At 41.5% G+C, this 23,391-nt stretch overlaps 1 protein-coding gene across 1 annotated transcript; it reads left to right on the top strand.

Moving 5' to 3' along the window:
* The first annotated feature begins 4,058 nt into the window (after positions 1–4,058).
* On the top strand, positions 4,059–22,623 carry LOC115133370 (protein NDRG2). Its single transcript, XM_029666532.2, has 18 exons — positions 4,059–4,326; positions 5,001–6,768; positions 6,899–6,974; positions 16,880–16,973; positions 17,605–17,646; positions 17,836–17,941; positions 18,266–18,386; positions 19,034–19,096; positions 19,286–19,346; positions 19,633–19,719; positions 20,433–20,489; positions 20,640–20,743; positions 20,828–20,866; positions 21,023–21,074; positions 21,192–21,239; positions 21,354–21,389; positions 21,628–21,679; positions 21,815–22,623. Exons 3-18 carry the CDS (start codon positions 6,919–6,921, stop codon positions 21,976–21,978), a joined length of 1,182 nt encoding a protein of 393 aa, XP_029522392.2. The 5' UTR covers positions 4,059–4,326; positions 5,001–6,768; positions 6,899–6,918; the 3' UTR covers positions 21,979–22,623.
* The last annotated feature ends 768 nt before the right edge of the window (positions 22,624–23,391 follow it).

Genomic DNA, 23,391 nt, shown 5'->3' with positions numbered 1-23,391 from the left:
ATACTTGCTGGCTTCCCTTGCATTCAGTGATACGGCCAGCAGCAATGTCAAACTCTTTTTGACCAGGCAGCATCAGATAGGTGGCCTACACATACAGAGACAGAAGGGTGCTGTTTCGCTCGCTCGGATGCTTTCTCCGGTGAGATGCATTCAGCCTCTTGTGCATTGAAGAAACATTATGAAACACAGAGAGACGAAAGATACATTATTTAATATTTGTTTTCTTTATTTCTTGGTACATTTTTGGGGGGAAGCCTGGCTTCCCTTAGCATCCATGATACACACCACTGCCAGTCAATAACTAACAAGACCTGGCAGTAGATAACCGATAACCCATTGCAGTTGAGCATTTCTGAAATGTTGTTGTGATGCCACTGTCTGATGTAAGCTACAGTTGATTGGTAGATAACTGATTGAAGTTGTGGTTTGCACTACAGGTACATGGTTGGTATTGGACTTGGTGTCTTTGACTTCGTCACTGATAACCGAATAACATTATACAACTCTGATGTGCATTTGATTTGTAGAGATGTTTAAGGTATGATTCCTCTTGTTTTATTGTTTTAGATTCAAGTTTGCTATTCACACAGCAGGTAGGCGTTGGATTAATGTTGACTTTGCTGACCTCCTCGTTGAAAACTGAATGCAGCCAAGACATCTTGCTGCTCCACGGTGGCCTCCTACAGTTACTGGTCATATCTTGATCAGCTCTTGCCTAGCGATATCCCCTAGCTTGAAGGTCAAATTTGTGTGTGTGCGTTGGGCGTAGGGGTGTGTGTGTGTGTGTGTGTGTGTGTGTGTGTGTGTGTGTGTGTGTGTGTGTGTGTGTGTGTGTGTGTGTGTGTGTGTGCGCGCGCGCGCAAGTGTTTGAGTGTGTAGTATTGTAGTGCAGTGGTTAGCCCTGATTTTAATCACTGTGAACTACTGAGTCATATTCATGAACAGGTGCACCATTATGGTCTCAGATAAAAACAGGAGAAAAAACAGTGTAAAGAGTTGAGAGAAAAAGTTGGGAGAGAGAGGGGAGAGGAAAGAAAAACAGCTAGGAGAGCTTTGGCACCTCTTGTTATCTCCATGGTGGCTAGAGTTGCTCATTATTTTCCTTTAGAAATGTTATCCTTCTTTCTTTCTCTCGGTCTCTCTGCTTTTTCGCTCTCTGTTAGCCTCTTCTCAAAGTTATACTAGGGCCCTATAAAATCTGCGTTGAGGAAAACGTGGACGGACACACGGAATCCATACATTAAAACAGAGTTGAATCATATTCAAAAATGTGTTGAACTTAGTAGGGAATCAACTAAATGTATTGAAAATGAATGATCTGTTCATGTCTTATGATAAACTTGGGCAAATGTATTAGTATGCATCAGTGATTTGTATTTCCTGCAACTTTCTGAAGAGCCAACAAGAATTTCCACTCTCTGTGTATGTGCGGGGCGCTAAGGGCTACCACTTTGTGTAGCTATTAGCGAAGATGCTAATGAAAAGTATTCTGTTAGATGGAAAGGCTTTTTTTTACCATCATGTTTGCAAAAAAAAACACCACTAAACAACAGCCTTGCTAGGTGTACACAGGAATTAAAGGTTAACTAAACCCCAAAATGTGTATATATAAAAAAAATTCCAGACCTCAAAAGTGGTCTCCTGGTGTGGTTCCAAGAATTGTTTTGGACTTAGAACATCCAATTGAGTTGTCTTTCTATTAAAAAAGTGTGATTCTGAGAGTGAAAAACCTGGGGGAAAAAACCAGGGGAAACCAAAACCTGGAAAAACAAAACAGAGAAAAAGGAATTTGGGTAAAACTTAATCTGGCAAAAAATATAAAAAATGTTATAGGGCCCTAGGCATACTTGTTCAAAACCAAACAGATGTTTTACTGACACACATTCACACACAGAGATAAGCTTATTCATACACACAGTATTGGGAACAATAACAGCACATCAGTTGCTCATTTGACTAATATGAATAAGACACCAGATCTTCTACTCCTACTATACATCATGGCTACAACAGCAAAAACAACCACAAAACAACAACATGTTGATGCAGTGCAGAGCCTCGTCTTGCAGTGCTTCCATGTAATCATGTTCAGTTTCCTTGTGCAGTGTTGTTTTAAGCAGAGCACATAGCTATTGTTATGAACCCAATAACTACCTTACAGATGTTGTTGCACTCGCTTTGTCACATTCTGAATGAATGTGTGCATTTATGTGAGAAATCAGCGTATGCGCCCATCAATTGTCATACTTGAGTAAAAGTAAAGATACCTTAATAGAAAATGACTCAATTAAAAGTGAAAGTCACCCAGTAAAATACTACTTCAGCAAAAGTCTGAAAGTATTTGGTTTAAAATATACTTACTGTAAGAATCAAAAGTAAATATAATTGCTAAAATATACTCAAGTACACTATATATACGAAAGTATGTAGACACCCTTTCAAATTTGAGGATTCGGCTATTTCAGCCACACCCGTTGCTGACAGGTGTATACAACCGAGCACACAGCCATGCAATCTCCATAGACAAACATTGGCAGTCGAATGGCCTTACTGAGAGCTCAGTAACTTTCAATGTGGCACTGTTATTGGATGTCACCTTTCTAAACAAGTCAATTCGTCAAATTTCTGCCCTGCTAGAGCTTCCCTGGTCAACTGTAAGTGCTGTTATTTTGAAGTGGAAACTTCTAGGATTACCATGTGCAATGCCAAGCACCGGCTGGAGTGGTGTTAAGCTTGCCGCCATTGGAGCAGTGCAAACACGTTTTCTGGAGTGATGAATCACGCTTCACCATCTGGCATTCCGACGGACTCATCTGTGTTTGGTGGATGCCAGGATAACGCTACCTGCCCCAATGCATAGTGCCAACTGTAAAGTTTGGTGGAGGAGGGATAATGGTGTGGGGCTGTTTTTCGTGGTTCAGGCTAGGCCCCTCAGTTCAATTTAAATGAAATCTGAACGCTACAGCATACAACAACATTCTAGACAATTCTGTGCTTCCAACTTTGTGGCAACAGTTTGGAGAAGGCTCTTTCCTGTTTCAGCATGACATTGCCCCAGTGCACAAAGCAAGGTCCACACAGAAATGGTTTGTTGCGATCGGTGTGAAAGAGCTTGACTGGCCTGCACGGAGCCCTAACCTCAACCCCATCGAACACCTTTTGGGATGATTTGGAACATTGACTGCGAGCCAGGCCTAATCGGCCAACATCAGTGCCCGGCCTCACTAATGCTGTTGTGGCTGAATGGAAGCAAGTCCCCGCAGCAATGTTCCAACGTAGTAGAACGCCTTACCAGTAGAGTGGAGGCTGTTATAGCTGCAAAGTGGGGACCAATTCCATATTAATTTTGGAATGAGATGTTCGACGAGCATGTACTTTTGGTCATGTAGTGTATCAAAAGTAAAAGAAGAAGTATAAACAATTCCAAATTAAGGTAACCAGACAGCACCATTTTATTTGTATTTATTTGGTTACTGATAGCCAGACATTACAAGGCAGAAGATGGCCAGGGATGTTTGTGAACTGGATCCTTGTCTGCTAAGCATTCAAAATGTAAATAATACTTTTGGGTGTCAGGGAAAATGTATGGGCTAAAAAGTACATTATTTTCTTTTGGAATGTAGTGGAGTAAAAGTAAAAAATGTCAAAAATATAAATAGTAATGTAAAGTACAGATACCCCCCAAAACTACTTAAGAAGTACTTTAAATTATTTTTACTTACTTTACAGCACTGTATGCACCTAGGTGTTTAATATGCATGTTCCCATGGAGAAGCAACATGGGAACACAACAACCTTGGTCGGCCAATCCCAGCAGATTATTATTTGTGCCATGATTCTTCAAACTGGGTGTATAATGTATTTTCCTACTTCACAGAAGAAGCTTTTTGAACATATGAACTTTCATGTGCCTTAATAACAAAACTGTAAATATAAATAAAATGTGAAATCACAAAGCTGTTTAGCCACAGAAAAAAATACAGAATCTTGCCTAGCCATGATTGGTTGAGATAAGGAGGGGGCTGTGAGATTCGCGAGAAAGACAGATCATTCTGTCACTCAAGGCTTCTCTGTCAAATGACACTTCCTGCTCTCTGCTACTGCGGGTATTTGAAAGATCCATAGATTATTGGATTTACTCGTATTTTCACCATGGACAACATGCAATGTGTAGCTACAGCTTTCAATAACAGCGTTCGCCTGAATACAGCTGCTGGTATCGACACAGCCTTGTCTTCTGTGGCAAAAGCAGTCTGGTTGAAGCCGAGTGGGAAGGATTATTTTGAAAATGTTTCAGTCTGCCGTGAATCATCAATCCATACACGGGTAAGAGTCTAGAGTTAAATTTGTGCATATGTTATTATGTGCATATGTTATTGGCTCAACTGTATCAACAAGTAATTTTCATTGCTACCTAGTGTTAGCTAGCCAGTTGCATACAGGTAACATACTAGCCAGCCAGCTAGCTGAGCTGGCCAATTGTATTCTGCTGTTAATGTTGATTGCTGGTGTGCTAACGTTAAACTATGCTGATCTTCATCATGTTTGTCAGCCTGTCATGTTTAACTAGCTAGCGTACTGTAAATAGCCACTGTGGTGCGAATGATAATCAATTCGCAAGATAATCAATCCCCATGTTAAGTGATAGGGATACATGCTAAGTTGGCTAGCTACCTAACCATAATGACATTATAGCTAAATAGCTAGCTATCTACAATAGATGATAGATTGCAAGGTAGTTTTTTTGCATGTTCAACTAGCTGGCTAACTAGATTAATACATTTGACAATCTAATTTAGCCAGCTGGTAATTATAAAGTTACATGTTTTACAAATCTAGCTAGTTCTTAGTGTCTGTGTTGTAAAAGTTTGGCTGGAAGTAGGTTGCGTGTGTACAGGGTATTTTAGTACAGAGCTCTGTAGCGGTCAACAAGCAATAACGAACTAGAGGAGATTAATTCATTCATGTTTTAAACTATGTTTCTGGATTTTGTATTTCAGCATAATAAGAACCTGCTCTCCACCACCAGTACAAGGAGATGAACAATGTGGTGAACAAGCAGTACTTTGGGTGTATTGTAATCAGGTTTCAGCTGCAGTTCAACGCTGATGTCCTTCCTCCCAGAGATGTGCAAGCATCACCTGGACTGGACAAAATACAGCAAACATTTGAAAAGATCAGGACTTTTGCAATGAAAAGGCCATCGACATTACATGGACATTAATATACTCGCAGGCTAGATTCCTTTGTTTACATCATATCATAGCATGACCTGAACCAAAGTCACACAAAGGATCTCATGATATAGGCCTAGGTCTATATAGTGTTTTTACTTTAGTGTTTGTGTTTTTCATTTTTCCTAATTGTAGGCTACAATCTTTAGCACTAGACTAACTAGCACTAATCTGAATCTTTTATTTTTTAAGCACTACCTTACTGCTTTAGCACATGAACGGCAGTCACGTGTTCACATGTGAATTCTTTAAGAGATCTGAAGAGGGTCTAATGCTTAAGAGCGTGAACGATGCTAAATGGGCATAAACAAAGTGCACTAAACTACCTAACCTATTCCATAACACCTCCCCCAACAAGAAAATAAAATAATAAACGTCACAGTCATATATCTATTTTTCTTAATTTTCATAAAACCTCCTTACCTGAAGAGACAATATGTCCAACATAAACACTAAAGCTGCAGTTACACAACCTGACTACAGAAACCCTCTACTCTGAGATAAGGTCATTCTCAAAACCGGAAACCAGTCAAAACCCCAAACCATCAAATTCTCTGCTCTGCGCTCAGGTAATTTCTTCCTGCCAAAAGTATCTAACTTTATCAAACCAAGGGATAGCCTGTAATCCCTCTGGTTTTAAACTGAGAGAACAAGTCCATTCACTCGTCCTAAGGACAAGCACCATCTGATGTAGTCAGCGATGTGAGACTTGGAACAACCATCACCTGAGACAAGTGAACATCAACCGCAACTGTAGCAAACTCACTAGGAACACAATACATGTTCCCCAAAGCCATTTCCTCCAGCCCTGAGCACTCACTGGAGGGTAACTGTTATCCTTATCACATTCCACTCCACCTTAACAGGAGACACACTAGGTCAACATACTGCAGGAACTGTCAACTGCTCTTCAAGAACCGGAAATGACAAAAATCGCTGGATCTGGCTCAGGGATGGGCAACTCGGGGGCCTGATTGGTGTCACAGTTTTGCCTCAGCTCCAGCTAACACACCTGACTCCAATAATCAAGTAATAATGATCTTCAGTTTAGAATGGAATATGTTAAATCAACTGTGTTTGCTAGGGATGGGGGAAAAGTGTGACACCACTCCGGCAACCCTGATCTGGATTTTCCACCAAACTCACTTCTTCAAGTTCCTGATTCTCATCACAAGACACAGCCGTGTCACTCGTAAAACTCAGACCGGGCGTCTCCCAGTGAATCCTCACTAACCTGAACTCATGACTGGGAAAAATCTCCTCCCTTTTATAGCTCAATTAGAAATGTGTCAGCTAAATCAAAACCTGACACCCAAACAACAATAGCGCAGGAGTGGGTGGCTAACTTCTGGACATCAGAACAGCGGTTACTTACCTCGAACTGGAAGAAGCTTTTTCCTTTAACGAGTCCGAGTATGACGCAAAGGACATACTGCTTTACCAGGAACAGGCCCAAATCCCCGTAATTTGCATGAAGAAAAGATGGAGAAAAATGGGGCGGAGGGCGGGCTGCCTTCTGAGAATTCGTAGGCGAGTGAGTAAACGTCCACTGCCATCTATTCTATTGGCCAACGTGCAATCATTGGAAAATAAAATCGATGACCTACGATCAAGATTATCCTACCAACGGGACATTAAAAACTGTAATATCTTATGTTTCACAGAGTCGTGGCTGAACGGCGACATGAATAATATAGAGCTGGCGGGATTTTCCATGCACCGCCAGAACAGAGAAGTCTGGTAAGACGAGCGGTGGGGGTGTGTCTATTTGTCAATAACAGCTGGTGCACGATGTCTAATATTAAAGAAGTCTCAAGGTATTGCTTGCCTGAGGTAGAGTACCTTATGATAAGCTGTAGACCACACTATCTACAGTTGAAGTCGGAAGTTTACATATACTGAGGTTGGAGTCATTAAAACTCGTTTTTCAACCTCTCCACAAATTTCTTGTTAACAAACTATAGTTTTGGCATGTCGGTTAGGACATCTACTTTGTGCATGACACAAGTCATTTAAAAAAAAAAAAAATTATAGACAGATTATTTCACCTATAATTCACTGTATTACAATTCCAGTGGGTCAGAAGTTTACATACACTAAGTTGACTGTGCCTTTTAACAGCTTGGAAAATTCCAGAAAATTATGTCATGACTTTAGGAGCTTCTGATAGGCTAATTGACATCATTTGAGTCAATTGGAGGTCTACCTGTGGATGTATTTCAAGGCCTACCATCAAACTCAGTGCCTCTGCTTGACATCATGGGAAAATCCAAATAAATCAGCCAAGACCTCAGGAAAGAAGTCTGGTTCATCCTTGGAGGCAATTTCCAAACGCCTGAAGGTACCACGTTCATCTGGACAAACAATAGTACGCAAGTATAAACACCATGGGACCACGCAGCCGTCATACCGCTCAGGAAGGACACGCGTTCTGTCTCCTAGCGATGAACGTACTTTGGTGTGAAAAGTGCAAATCAATCCCAGAACAACAGCAAAGGACCTTGTGAAGATGCTGGAGGAAACCGGTGCAAAAGTATCTATAGCCACTGTAAAATGAGTCCTATACCGACAACCTGAAAGGCTGCTCAGCAAGGAAGAAGCCACTGCTCAAAAACCGCCATAAAAAAACAGACTACAGTTTGTAACTGCACATGGGGACAAAGATCATACTTTTTGTAGAAATTTCCTCTGGTCTGGTAAAACAAAAATAGAACTATTTGGCCATAATGACCATTGTTTGTTTGGAAGAAAAAGGGTGAGGTTTGCAAGCCGAAGAACACCATCCAAACCATGAAGCACGGGGGTGTCAGAATCATGTTGTGGTGGTGCTTTGCTGGAGGAGGGACTGGTGCACTTCACAAAATAGATGGCTTCATGAGGAACGAAAATGATGTGGATATATTGAAGCAACATCTCAAGACATCAGTTAAAGCTTAGTCGCAAATGGGTCTTCCAAGTGGACAATGACCCCAAGCATACTTCCAAAGTTGTGTCAGAATGGCTTAAGGACAACAAAGTCAAGGTATTGGAGTGGCCATCACAAAGCCATGACTTCAATCCTATCGAAAATGTGTGGGCAGAACTGAAAAAGCGTGTGCGAGCATTTCTGTCGGCCAAAGCCATCAGCTATCTTGCTAACTTGCACCTTGAAACTCACACTAGCACTGCTGCAAACCTCACCTAGCATACTTGCTCGACACAAACTCGTGCTACAAACTTTCTCAGCAAATGCACAACCACACTGCCGAACCCCACCAGTTCACAGCCATCTACAACCACAAATGCTAACATCTGTTAACATTTATGATGGACGAGCTCCTATACAGTATGTTACGAACCCAATAACTAGCCTACGTATATTGTTGCCCTCGCATTGTCTAGGGGTCCTAGGCCTCGTTACAGAGTCTGTAACCTGAATGGATGTGTGCATGTATTTGAGAAATCAAAAGTATGCGCCAAAGGTGTTGAATGTACTGTGCCCAGACTGTGCCCAGAGAGACAGCAAACTTACCTTGATCCATGGCCAGCTCTGTCTCTCTTGACCTCTTGGTTGACCAGTCTAAGTAAGTTATTCTTTGTTCAGATGGTGACCAAACATAAATATGTACAAAAAAGGACACTACAAACAGGCAAGCCCAAACTAAAGATTCGAAACAAAATCAACCCATGAGGGCCACCAAACCAACTCTGCACCTGATGTGCTTATCAACCAGGCTCAGCACTTGGACCAAGTTGCTGCTGCCCCCTGGGGGAATGAAGTGTGGAACTAGTAGTGCTGCCTAAACTACCTAACCTATTCCATAAGACTGTATGCATAAATATGGTGCAGATCAGGTGTGGTACCACAAGAGTATTAGAGCATGATGCTGCTAGGCTCCAGGGTACTCTTGCAATTTAACCCATCAGCACCTCATGTTATAACTTACAATGTCTCTGCATAAAGCTTTCATAATGCATCTAGAAGCATCTGAACGGACTTCATACACATGACATAACAGCTACTTAAGCTACTTAACCCCTGAATACTTAGCCATTCGCCACGTCTCATGTTGCATACCCGTGAACACACACACAAACACGCACGCACACACGCCCACCACAACACATCGTTTAATATTTATCATCTCAATCTTTCAGCCTACATTCCAGATTTAGACTCCACTTTGTGTGTGTGTGTTTTTGTCTGGCGCTTGGGCAATAGAGAGAGAGGGGCCAAATGAGAGAGGGGAGCTCCTGCCAACATGGTTGTTTACCCTGTTTCCCTTTTTACTGGACGCTTGTTGTTGGATGGAGAGAGATAGTCTGAGAGAGATGAAAAGGAAAAGAGAGGGAGTGAATGAGAGAAAAACGGAATAAAGATTGAGCGAGATGTGAATAGTAGGGGCAGTGTAATAGAAAGAGATTGACAAGAGACAGGGAAAGGTGAAGAGAGAGGGTGAGAGAGACAGAATGGAAAACAACAAAGAAAAACAGACAAAGCTAGTAAAGAGAGGAGAGAGAAAGATAGAAGTAGAGGGAAAAAGAGAGAGAGAGAGAGAGAGAGCTATACAGACAGAGACAAAACAGAGACAGAAGTAGAGAGACGAAACCGAGAGAGCTAGAAAAGAAAGAGATATATTATTGAGAAAAAGAGGGAGAAATATATCAATGTGAACTGATAGTTATTCAGCTCATGTCTGACTGCAGGTGTGTTAGAGACGGATTGGCCTCTCAGAGGGGCACCGCAGGGTGAGTAGGCCACACACACACACACACAGTAGTGTTAGCACTCAGCACAGGAACACAGTAACACTGGACACACCTCAGTGAGCAGCAGGATGTGAGCTATAGATCCTGAATATCCTGAAGCCACCCAGAAATAAGACATATGGAGAAAGTCATGTCCGACTCCACAACTGATATTCTACCACAGGGATTCACTTACTGTAAGTGCTTTTTCATAGAAATAAGATGTATCTTCTATTTTATCGCTTTAGGCAGACAACCCTGTAAGGATAGTGCAAGTTTTTAGAGCAGGTGTCCCTAATTCAGGTCCTTGAGGGGTCTGTAGAGTCCAGAGGTTTTCATGATGCTCTGTTGACTATGGCCTATAGTTGGCAGTGTGTATGTTGCTGACTATAGACTAGGTGTCTAGAGTGGAGTGGAGTAAACGCTCTGGTCAGTCAGTCAATGATTGATCAATGAAGGGTGGACAGAGAACCAACAGAGACCAGAGAGGCACAAAGCAGATGTAAAAAGCACTGACCTGTATTAGCCTTGCATCAGAGAAGGATTTTTTTCATCTGTGTACTAAGATGCGTCTCTGTGTAGAGGATAGCGGCCAGAAGGATGTTTCCTCGGATAACTTGCTAATCCTTTAGCTATGCTTCTGTGTTTGTTATCAAATCCACTCATGGTCATCTTCTATTCACAGAGCCAATAGAGAGAGCAGGGCTTGTGTTAATGAAAAACAAAAAGCTACAAATATATATATATATATATATATTAAAAATATCAAGTGTCTTAGAGAAAGAGTAACTGATCCTAGATCAGCACTCATGAGGCACATGATGAATACAGGCCCATATCTGTGTCAATACTGTAACACTTGGTAGTCTCTGTAGTGCAATACGTCTATCCCATCAGTCACAGCAGGGAGGAAGGAAAATTGTTGACCTTTTGTAAAGTGATCCAAGACCGATTGATAGCAGTTCAAAGCTAGCAATCAAAGCTCACTTGAAGTAGAGCGCTGAACTATGTTAATATCGAGTAATATCAGTGTATTTGATGGTGAATCCATGAGTTACTCTGATACTGTACCTCATACCTGGGTTGCATTTTCAGAACGATGAGATATAAATAAATGATATAGAACAGTAATGATTCTGTGTCAGGGGTAGAGCTGTGGCGGTATCAAAATTTCATCAGCCGGTGATTGTCAAGCAAATAACTGTCGATCTCACGGTAATTGACCGTTAATTAACATGAACACATTTAGCATCTCCTGTCTTCCACACATAGCCTACAAGCCACTGATACAGACCTTTGGAACATCTACACGGTAGTCTAATAAATCCATGTAATATAGCCTACACCTTCACAATAAATCCATTATTTATTTTAGACAGGTCTAAAGAAACATGATATGAAGAAAATGCAGTCTCTGAGTTGTCTTTATGTTTTGATATCACTATGCTATATGGATGTGGCTACACTAGTTCATTTAGCAGACACGATTTGGTTAGAATTATTTTACAATATTTTATAGTATGAAGAATAGAATTTAACAAAGCTTGAATAAAATAGAAAGTATATTTTCTCCAAATGAGGGAGTGTGCACATGCATCTATTCTGTGTTGAGTGGTTAACAAAGAAATAGGTACTCCTATATGCTTAATTTAGAGTTATTAATGTAACTTTAGTTGTGATACAAACGTAGGGCTATATGTTTTTATTTGTAATACATTGTAAGGCTGCATGATGCATCTCTAATGATGATTTGAAAAAAGTTGCTTGAAAGGCATGAGCTCTGTTTGTTTTTTCTGCAGGCTGTACACACTTCATCAGTCTCTCATTCACAATTTGACAAGCACTTGATAATGCCTTGAATTTCCCAGGGCCATCCCCTTTGTGTGGCCGTAATGCACCCTAAAAATATCCATGCCTTTTGCGTCCAGTGGCCGTTGTTCACTTCTCCCTGAGTACTGTGTGCTCCGAAGCACCTCTCACGCACATGGCTCTCCATCACGTTATCGGATCATTCTCACAGGCTACAAGTGAAGACAGACACTTTGGGGATGCACTGCATGCGTCTTTATCCAATTCCGAGGTGCATATTGAAGATATTGTAAGAACTGTCCACATTTATTTCATCAGCCAACAAGATGAGTAGGCCTAACGAACAGCAAAAGCACTAATCTATGTCAATCTACTATCCCCCATAGTACAAAAAGTTACCTATTCGGTGCGAGGAGTAAATATTCCAAACATAGTCTAGGACAGTTGTGGGATGCGATAGATCCCAAATTAATGCGACCACTTTTTTAAGCAATGAGGCTCACGCAACAGATCAGAATTTAGCTTAAAATGTGATAAACTATTTGGCTATTTTTTTCACATAAGTGCAGTAGGCTTAGGGGGAAAACACACCATTTTTAAAAGTGACTGCAAATGCGATTATGCATGTAATGCTTTTATTATAAAGGTGCATTTTTATGGTGAAATTGATCTTCCCCAAAATTGTAACTCACGCGATGCTTATGCCAGTTAGGCTACTATGATTCAAAAAAGTCACAAAAAATGATTTTTTTCTTGCCTTACGCTGGGCATCATTCACAAGTGATAATATATAATTCACAAGTGATAGGCTAATGTTGTTACCCATCAGACTATTGTTGATTTAATCTTGTCTTTACATATACTAAATAGTATATGTGTGAAATTTGTTTTGATTTAGAATGGACCATTTTAATGCACCTGTCTCGAAACGGGCAGGGGAAAAAATATATGTTATCTATGCACTTAAATAGTGAATGTAGGACACTTTTCCCGTAGTTCATTTTCATAAAAGCCAGGTAGGCTATACTCCTGTTGTAAAGATAAGCAATGGGCTTATTAGTAGGAAAGTTGAGAAATAAATATAGTAGGCCTAGCCTATAGAAAGCTGATAGGACCTTCCTCTTTTTAGTAGAGGCCATCACTCTGTTTTCTCGCGCAGTTGCATAGCCTATAGAAATGTTGCGCATCATGAGCTCATGGGCTCTCATGAAGTGTTTGATTAGATTTTCAATTACTTTTGCATTGATGTCAGAGTGATTAGAGGGACAATAGAGTGCTGAGTTCCAGACAGTTAGCAAGTTTACTAATGACCAGCAGCAGCATCAAAGCTTGGAGAAGCCTAATTACCGTGACTAAATGGTCACGTGGAATTTGACTGCCTTCATGACTGGCGGTAATACGGTCACCGCAACAGCCATAGTCAAGGGTGATATGGAAACTTGACAGCGTACACCAAAATTGTATCTACAGTGTTTAGAATGTTGCACCCTCCTAAACACAACCATGCCTCCTACCTAAGCCTCATGATTTTCAACCGAACATATTGAATGACACATGGCAGCTATTCTGACTACTCCACCGAACAGTGTATGAAAAGCTTGTGTATACACAATTATCCAGTGAGAGTTAATTTCTGGTGCTTAAAAGCTGATTAGCGTGTCAGCCTGCCCATCGCTTCAGGAAATGATAACAGAAGCTAAGCAGCGGTTGAAAAACATCCATAATACCAAGAGCGTATTATGAGAAGGAGAGGGAGAAGAGGGAGAAGGAAAGGGAGATAGAGGAGGGAGAGAGACTGTGTGTGTGTTGTTTTTCAGCTGGCAACAGTCTCTTAGCCCTCCCCTCTCTCTCCCTCTCTCTCAATCTCCCCTCTCTGTAGTGACATATTCCCTGAGCAGTTTAACAGTTATTACATGCTCTAAAACGCACTGACTCACTGAAAGAGAGAAAGAGAGAGATAGACGGAAAAAGGGGGAGAGAGGTAGAGAGAGTGTGTGTGTTTGAGAGAGGGAGAGAGAAAGGAAGAGAGTTTGTTTGAGAGGGAAGGATAGGGAGATGGATGTATAGAGGGAGGGAGGTAGGGACGGACTTAGGGAGGATTCAAGTTCTATAGCAGGGACTGAGTCGACATGGAGATGATGTGTAATGGAGGGAAGTACAGTATGTGTGAAATATTGGTGTTAAGTGAATTATTTTCTCTGTCCAGTCGATACCTCACTAACAATCCCTAGCAGTAGATAACACATTGTTGCTGATCATTTGCAGAGAGCTGATATATAGTGCCTTCGGAAGGAATTAATACCCTTTGACTTTTTCCAAAATGTGTTACGTTACAGCCTTATTCTAAAATTGATTAAAAAAAAAAAAAAACTCAGCAATCTACACACAATACTCCATAATGACAAAGTGCAAAAAGTTTTTTGACATTTTTGCAAATGTTTTTCAATAAAATACTGAAATACCTTATTTACATAAATATTCAGACATTTTACTATGAGACAAGAAATTGAGCTATAGGTGCATCCTGTTTCCATTGATCATCCTTGAAATGTTTCTACAACTTGATTGGAGGCCACCTGTGGTAAATTCAATTGATTTGACATGGTTTAGAAAGGCACACACCTGTTTATATAAGGTCCCACAGTTGACAGTGCATGTCAGATCAAAAAACATGTTTTTCAGGAGCAGGGACTAAGAGACTAGTCAGAATCAAGGCAAAGATGAACAGAGCAGAGAGATCCTTGATAAAATAAAAACCTGCTCCAGAGCGCTCAGGACCTCAGGCTGGGGGCGAAGGTTCACCTTCCAACAGGACAACAACCCTAAGCACACAACCAAGACAATACAGGAGTGGCTTCAGGACAAGTCTTTGAATGTCCTTGAGTGGCCCAGCCAGAGCCCGGACTTGAACCTGATCGAACATCTCTGGAGAGACCTGAAAATAGCTGTGCAGCAACGCTCCCCATCCAACCTGACAGAGCTTGAGAGGATTTGCAGAGAAGAATGGGAGAAACTTCCCAAATACAGGTGTGCCAAACTTGTAACGTCATACCCAAGAAGACCTGATGCTCTAATCACTGCCAAATGTGCTTAAACATAGTACTGAGCAAAGGGTCTGAACATTTATGTAAATGTGTCATCTTTTAAATATTTGCAAATATTTCTAAACCAGTTTTTTTGCTTTGTCATCATGGGGTATACACAATAGATTGATGAGGGGGAAAGGATGTAACGAAACAAAATGTGGAAAAAGTCAAGGGGTCTGAAAACTTTCCAACTTTCACATTGTTATTTATCATTATGGTTTGTATTGTGTATAACCCATTGGAGTCCTTCCATGTAATGAGTTTGCTGTAATGTGGCCTTTGACATCCAGTCGCTTGCTAACATGCTAATTTCAGGTTTTCATAATAATGTGCATCTACATTACATTAGCTATGCTAATACTATTACGAAGGGAAAACAGGTTATAGTTTAGTTTTCACCACTATCTCACAATAACAGAGTACAACACTGACAGTATGTTACAGTCAATATTGCAAGACGAAATGAAATTTAAAAAAATATATAACTGGCTGGTTCATTCTGATATGATGGATGAGTTTCTTATTCTTCTTTTTCTCTGCTTCTGAGTGATCCTGTTTCTAAATGTCCACAGCCTGACAGAATAGGCTAGATAATTCTAGGGGAGGGATTCTCCACTAGTTAGCCACAAGTTACAATTTCGGACATGGCCGATTTGACACGACCCAATGAAAATAAAAAGTATATGGCACAAGTTGATTATGTGGTATTGTCAACCTGAAATATTGATTCTTATATCTGGGATGCTTATATCTGAGATTTAGGAGTATTCAATTATTGTGGAAGGTGTATTTCTAGTGTGTGTGTGTGTGTGTGACTGTGTGTCATTGTCTGTGTGTTACTGATAAGTAATGAAGTCATTTTTTCCAAATTGTGGCACCAAACTCCTTGCCAAGACCACAGCACTCCAATGAGCCTGATAAGACCAAGTCGCTGTTAAGAGAGAAATATACAGGGGGGAGAGAGCAGGAGAGAAATAGAGAAAGGACAGAGGGGACGAGAGAACGACAGATGTGTGCAGACTGTGTGTCGGGGTGACGCTCTCTGATGACTAATCACAGGCACCCTAGGGGCCACACAAACACATATACATATACACACAAACACATATACACACACACACACACAGCTCTAGCTATGAACAGTCAACACACACCCGCACACAGGGAGGAGTCAGGCTATTGGTTTCTAAACAAGGTCCCCCATCCAATGTTCAGGTCAAATGTAAACGTCTGTAGGTGAAGCGAAAGTAGGTAAGGGTTTGGTTAACTTGGTTATGGTAAGGGTTACGTTTTGGGATAAGGTTAAGACCTTAAAAATTATGAAACGTGCTGTTTAGGCCCATCCTCTGTCTTCATCAACAACTCCCTAGCAAGCCACGAGTCTACTAGATGGTAATAGGTGCTCACGTTGCCCCTAGTCTGTCTGTCTGCCTGCCTGCCTGTCTGTCTCTACCACTTTATCTCTCTATCCCTTAATTATTTTAATTTGAACTAATTATTAATTCACTTCTAGAGTCCCATAGAACAATATATTTAGGCTGTGTGTGTGTGTGTGTGTGGGGGGTTCTTCTATGCTTGTGTTGACCTAAAGTCCATGACGACAAAGGCTATTTTAAGTTTAGCGATTAGGGTAAGGGTTGCAATTAGGGTAAAGGGTTAGTGTTAGGTTTAAGGTTTGGGTTAGGGTTGAGGGAAAATAGGATTTTGAATGGAAATCCATTTTAGGTCCCCATGAGGATAGACGATCAAATAGGTGTTTGGATGTGCACTGTGTGCGTGAGTGAGCGTGCGTGTCTAGTTCATGTGTGTCTATGTTCATGTGTGTCTATGTTCATGTGTGTGTGTGTTCATGTGTGTCTATGTTCGTGTGTGTGTGTGTGTTCATGTGTGTCTATGTTCATGTGTGTGTGTGTGTGTGTGTGTGTGTGTGTGTGTGTGTGTGTGTGTGTGTGTGAGACAAAAAGAGAGAGATGCTATAATATTAGAATATATTTTCATGTATACATTCATTTATCTTTCTAGGACGTCAACAAGTGACACCATGACGACTGAGATGCAGGAGATCGCCATTACGGAGGAGAAGCCTTTACTTCCAGGTCAGCCCGATCCTGCAAAGGTCAGTGAGTGTACACACATTACATACATAACTCCTCATCCTGCCTCATCATACATACATGCTGTCACACCTCGTACATGCTGTCACACATCTCCACATGCCACATACATGCATATACTGTATTTTGTGTGTGTACATGTATGTATGTAGTTGCTAGGCTGGCTCAGATATGAGCGCTCGGTTGATGTCACCCTGAGGGTGTGAGAGATGAGGCTCCTCTCTCCCTGATGTTGTTATATACTGCAGAGCTGGAGAGTATGGTTGAGATATGTACTCTCACTGCTGCCAACTGCAGGCGGTGGACAGTTAGGGGAACTGCAGACTCAAAGGCATATTCAGAAAATAGCTCGGAGTAGGAGTGCTGATCTAGGATCAGGCCCCACCTGTCCATATAATCATAATGAATATAGTAACTGATCCTAAATCAGCACTCCCACTGAGTCTTTGTGAATACGGGCTCAGGACTCATGTTAGTGGGTTGATTCTGGGTTGATTCTGTGAAATGTCTTTGCCAATGAACAGCTGCACAATTAGCTTCCCAGAGAGGTTCCACATGTATTTCACTATGGTCTTGTGTGGCCGGAAATGTGTCTTGTTTTGGCTGCTTCATGGTTTCTATCCATCTTGCTAGGATGCTGAGGCTGCAGCTCGAATACTGTTGGACCAGGGCCAGGTAAGGTTGTTTAGTTTCCTGTTACTGTACGTACAGTATGTGTGTGCATGTGTCTCGTGTCACGTGAAAGTATGTTTTCTCAACATATATTTGTGTGCGTACGTGTTACATACGTGTATGCGTGTATAAGTGCCTGAATGTTCATATGTCCACGTGTATGTAACTCTCTCTCTCTCTGTCATCCTCCAGGAACACAGTATTGAGACACCTCATGGTCTCCTCCACGTGACTCTCCATGGAACCTCTAACACACGCCGTCCCGCCATCCTCACCTTCCACGATGTGGGCCTGGACAGTGAGTCTCTCTCTCTCTCTCTATCTTTCTACGTCTTAATATTTATCTCTCTCTGTCTTTCTCTTTCATCTCTCTTTTTTTTTGTATACCTTTCCCCGCTCATCCCCTCCAGCAACTTCCCCCCTTTCATTTTGAGTTTCCCCTTCAGCTCAGCGCCTGCCCTTTCCTCATTTATGCTTTTCATTTATGCTTGTAATTCTCTCACTTTCTCTTTCTCACTCTTGCTTTCTCTCTCTCTCTCTCTCTCTCTCCCATTTTCGCTCCCTTTCTCTCCTATCTGTCTCTCTCGCTCTTTCTCTCTCTCTCTCTCTCCCTCTCTCACAGGTAAAAGCTGCTTCTCTCCTCTGTTTGAATTTGAGGAGATGCAGGAGATAGTGAAAAACTTCACTCTGGTCCACATTGATGCTCCTGGCCAAGAGGAGGGGGCCGCCACCTATCCTATGGGGTATGCATATCATGTGTGTGCGTTTGTGTGTGTTAGGGTTGGACTGTATACAGATTTTCATAACTTAATACCATTCCTTTACCATACTGCTAACAAATGCTAAGAAAGTACTAGGGAATTCCCATAGCGGACACTAGCTTAATGCTAACAAGCGCAAGCAAATATCAACTAAATGCAAGGACAGACATCCCAGCTCATAATGTTCTACAGCCGTCTCAAAAGGCTACTCACACTTGATCCAGGAGGGGATTGATTGTCTCTGCTGTTACCATTAAGCTTGATCTTGCAAGCTAGCCACCTATAGCTAGCAAGTTAGCAAACCAAATGCATAGCTGGAGCCCTGAGCTGGAGAAAATGTATTTGGCACATCTTAGATAGCTAGTTAACTTATAAGACGTTTCGCTGGCAAACATTCGTATTGAATTCCAAGTTTAACATGAAACTTCCGTTTGCTCCATGTGAGCAAACATCCCATGTGACTGGCTCAATTTATTTCGTATATTTTTGTTGGCGGTATTTGAAAATCATACCGCCACTATTTCAAGATACCCCGGTATGTACAGTACACCGCCCAAGCCTAGTGTGTGTGTGCGTGTTTGTATTTAAGTGTTCATAACAAACATGTGTTCCCGCTCATGGTTTTTTAGATACCAGTATCCGTCCATGGAGCAAATTGCAGAGATGATCCCTGCAGTCCTGACATATTTCAAGTGAGTCAGACTTATGTCACCGTCATTACATAATACTCGCTTGTTTTACCAGCATGTCCACTATAAAGCAAAATAGTGTTTTATAACGTAGTTTCAAAAACATCGACCGGAGTCCACAACATTGAAACACAGACATATTGGCACTAATAGAACATCTGTCACTAAGTTTGTTCTCTCTCACTGTTCTAGTTTCCGTTCTGTCATCGGAGTTGGAGTGGGAGCTGGGGCGTACATTCTCTCCAGGTTCACAGTGAGTGTCTGATTTCTCCTTGTTATGTTACTGCCCCCTGTATCGGTTTATACAGCTGCCCTGGGAAAGAATCACAGTATACCATTCTGTTAGCTTCTGTTAGGCAGTCTCTTAGCAGTCTGTGCATTGGACTAGCGTGGGTTAGCATATATTTGCTATATGGTTCTCTCCACAGTGTATACCAATGCTCGCTTCTTTTTTCAATTTCTACAATTCAACAGTCTCAACATACAATTGACCAATTTTTTTCTCTCTCTCTTTCCTTCTCTCTCCTCCGTCCTCTCAGATGGCCCACCCAGACTCAGTTGAAGGTCTCGTTCTCGTCAACATTGACCCTCAGGCTAGAGGGTGGATGGACTGGGCTGCCCAGAAGGTTACTGTCTCTTCAATATGCTCACAGATGTAGGATCTTAATTTGAGCCACTTTGCTATAGCAGGAAAAGAATCATGCCGCAACAGGAAATGTCAAACTGGAAATGACGAACTTTAGCCTTTTGAAAACACATTTACTACAAGTTTGCATTTCCTGCCGTGCAGGAAAATTCTCAGCAAAAAAAAAAGAGTGATTAAATTAAGATCCTACATCTGTATAATACTGGCAACATTAGTATGAAATATTATTATTATTATTATCATCACTCCGAAGCCCAGAGGATTTTGGACTATATTCATGAGTACTAGCAGCATTTCCATCAATTTGACAATATCAATCCCATATCCTATTCAATATCACCATTACTCTTCTGTGTTGTTGTGTTGACATCTACATTACAATTCAAGTAGATACTCAGTTACCAGTACGTGTATCCATTACTCTTGATCTAGCAGTTAATAAACAGTCATTACTGTCTCAGACAATGGGATATTTTGATTATGTTGGCAATTTCATAAAGTAACATGTAGATGAGGAAAATAGATAGTGGAATTGTATTCATGGTGGTTTTACTGTATATGTGATATTGACTAAGCTGTTATTGATTTGTCCTAACTATACCTCTCTCTCTCGCTATTTCTCTATCTATCTCTCTCTCTCTCTGTCTCCCTTTATTTCTCAATCCCTCTCTCTTTCTTTCTTTCTGTTTCCAGATCACTACCCTGACATCCTCTCTCACAGAGCAGATCTTGAGTCATCTCTTCAGTCAGGTGTGTGTGTGTGTGTGTGTGTGTGTTTGTGTGTGTGTGCGTGGTATCAAATGATGTGTGTGTTATCGTAGACTGGAACCCGATGTGGGTTTATTTAACTATCTTATAAAACTCACACTGTTATTGTATCATTTCTGTCTTGGTTTGTAGGAGGAGATGTCAGCTAACGCAGACCTGGTGAAGTCACACAGAGATCGCATCTCTAAAGCCCCCAACCTCACCAACATCGAGCTTTTCTGGAGGGGCTACAACAGGTACACACAGGCGCACATGCACGCGTGCGCACATACACACTAACAAACCTACAATCGTGTAACCTTTCCTTTCCTCTTTTCCAGCCGTAGGGATCTGATCCTTGACCGTACCAGCAACTTCAAGTAAGCATTTCACCATCAGACCACTTACATCAGCTGTGACAATAGTACACAATAGGTCTCTCACTCTTTCCATTGAATATACCTAAGAGTCTCGCTGTCTCTCTCAATCTTTGTCTTTGTCTCTCTCTGTCCATCTCTCTCTCTTTTCTTTCTCAGGTGTCCTGTGATGCTGGTGGTCGGGGATCAGGCACCGTATGAGGAGGCTGCTGTACGTTTTCGGCTTTATATCTTAATGTAGGCCTACCACGTAGGCACCGAACACACCCAGGTGAAGTGAATGTGGTGATGTGGATTAATTCCAAGTTTTTCCCCCCATGTCCACCAGGTGGAGTGCAACAGCAAACTGGACCCAACAACAACCTCATTCCTCAAGGTACTCAAGCTTTCTTCATCACCCCCTCAGTCATCAAAACAAACCACACACACAAGCCATTTCCCTCAGACATTCAGTTGCTACTAAACACAAAATTGTCATCTTCTTCTTCAGATGGCAGATGCTGGCGGTCTTCCCCAGCTTACCCAGGTAAGACACATTAAACATGCCAAGTTGTTAAAATACATATATTTTTAGTTCATACAAGCTGTGAATTTAACATGTGTTTTGGTGCTAATACAGAGATACAGCACTTATCATGATGAATACAACTAACCATCCAGTAACTATTGTAATTCCTGCATGTCCATGTCATAGTACAAATATAGATTTTATATTACGTATTTTATGGATAAAATCGAATGTACCTTCTGTGTTTTACTTAAAGCCCAGCAAATTGACCGAGGCTTTCAAGTACTTCATTCAGGGGATGGGCTACAGTAAGTTTGCCTTAGTTTGTAATATGTGGCTATGACGACCTACTGTGACCTTTGTGCTACTGTCTCTCTGTATCAATCTAATTATCCTCCTTCTCTCGCTCTTTTCCACCCTCCCTCTTGCTCCCTCTCCCACAGTGGCATCATCCGTCATGACCCGTCTGTCTCGTTCGCGCACCACCTCACTGTCTTCCTCTTACTCCATGGAGGGGGAGCGCGAGCGTTCTCGTACCCTGTCTCAGAGCTCTCAGGGTGGCCAGATGCCCCCCAGCCCCTCCCATACCATGGAGGTGTCCTGCTGAAGAGAGAGAGACAGAGACAGAGAATGGGTGTGTGTGAGAGAGAGAGAGAGGGGGATGGAGGATGGAATGGAGAGAGAGCGAGGGATGGGTAGAGGGCAGAGGACCAGCTGAGAGAGAGAAGGTTTTATGGGAACATGGATGTAAAGGAGAGGTAGAGGGACAGAGGGAGAATGAAAGACAGTTACTTAAACACTGTCATCTATTAATCTCTTCACCCAGACAGCGAAGGGTAAAGGGAATGGATAAACGAAAAACGGGAATGGAAGAAAGGAAGTTTTTAGGAACAAGGGAGGGAATATAAGGAAAAGGGTAGCAAGGAACGTGTGTTTTAGGGGTGTCGGCAGTCCTCTCTCCCCCTCTATCAGAACATCTGTTAGCCAATAGAGCCTATTAACCTAGAGTGGAAGTGGCCTGTAGTGATCTCACCTTAGTGTTCACCAGTAGAAATAATTATGATAATGAGAAAGATTATGATGATATTAACACTATTAATAATGACAATGACAATAATGTCATAGTAATATTATTTAAAAAATTATCTTTATTTTTAAAGCATGAAATACAAGGGAAAAAAGACTATAGCAGAAATACTTCAAATGAAAATGTGTGTCTGTCAACTCTTTTAATAAAACATGTTTGGTCTTTTTCATTTTTTCTTTTTGTAACCTGCCTCAGTGAAGGGTTGAAGTTTCTCATTGGTCACTTGATCCTTAACCATAGCAATGGCCAGTGAGAATCTACTTCCTCCTCTCTGTTGCCAGGTAGATACTTTCTTCCATTGGCCCTGTTTAAAAGTGTATCTGATTTCAGCTCATGTGAAAATATATGTTTCCTTTTTCTTTTATATGTGAAGATGAGTTTGTTGGTACGTGTGTGTTTGTGATGTAGCTGATGAGGAATAACAGAGGATGATAATGAAGATGGGGATGGCTGATGAAGAGTGACATTATATGAGTGAGTGAACTATGCCATTAAATCAGTGCGTCCAATGCTGATGGCAGTTCCAGACTTGACCATCAACAAGGTGAAAAATCTGTTGATGTGCCCTTGAGGAAGGCACTTAACCCCTAATTTGCTTCAGGGGCGCTGTACTACTATGGCTGCCCCTGTAAAAAATAACATCTTCGGGGGTCACTGTGCTATGGGGTTTATGATGACATACATTTACCTGCATACATACACTACTAACATACTTGAGTCTTTATCAAAGGGATAAGCTAGCTAATACCTTCTTGGACAAGCATACTATACATGTTTTGTGATCGCTAGATGTAGGCATTGCATAGCCCTAGAGTGATGCACTGATCATGACTGACAGCTGAAAGCACCAATCGCATGTCTGTGTGTCAGATTGACAGCCGAGAACCAATAGCATGTCTGAATTTGGAGCTATGGGGGTGCTTTTTGTTCCAG

The sequence above is a fragment of the Oncorhynchus nerka genome, linkage group LG8 (assembly GCF_034236695.1).
Source record: "Oncorhynchus nerka isolate Pitt River linkage group LG8, Oner_Uvic_2.0, whole genome shotgun sequence".
Taxonomy (NCBI): Eukaryota; Metazoa; Chordata; class Actinopteri; order Salmoniformes; family Salmonidae; genus Oncorhynchus; species Oncorhynchus nerka.
The sequence above is the reverse complement of the archived record's forward strand: the minus strand, read 5'-3'. Positions and strand labels throughout refer to the sequence as shown.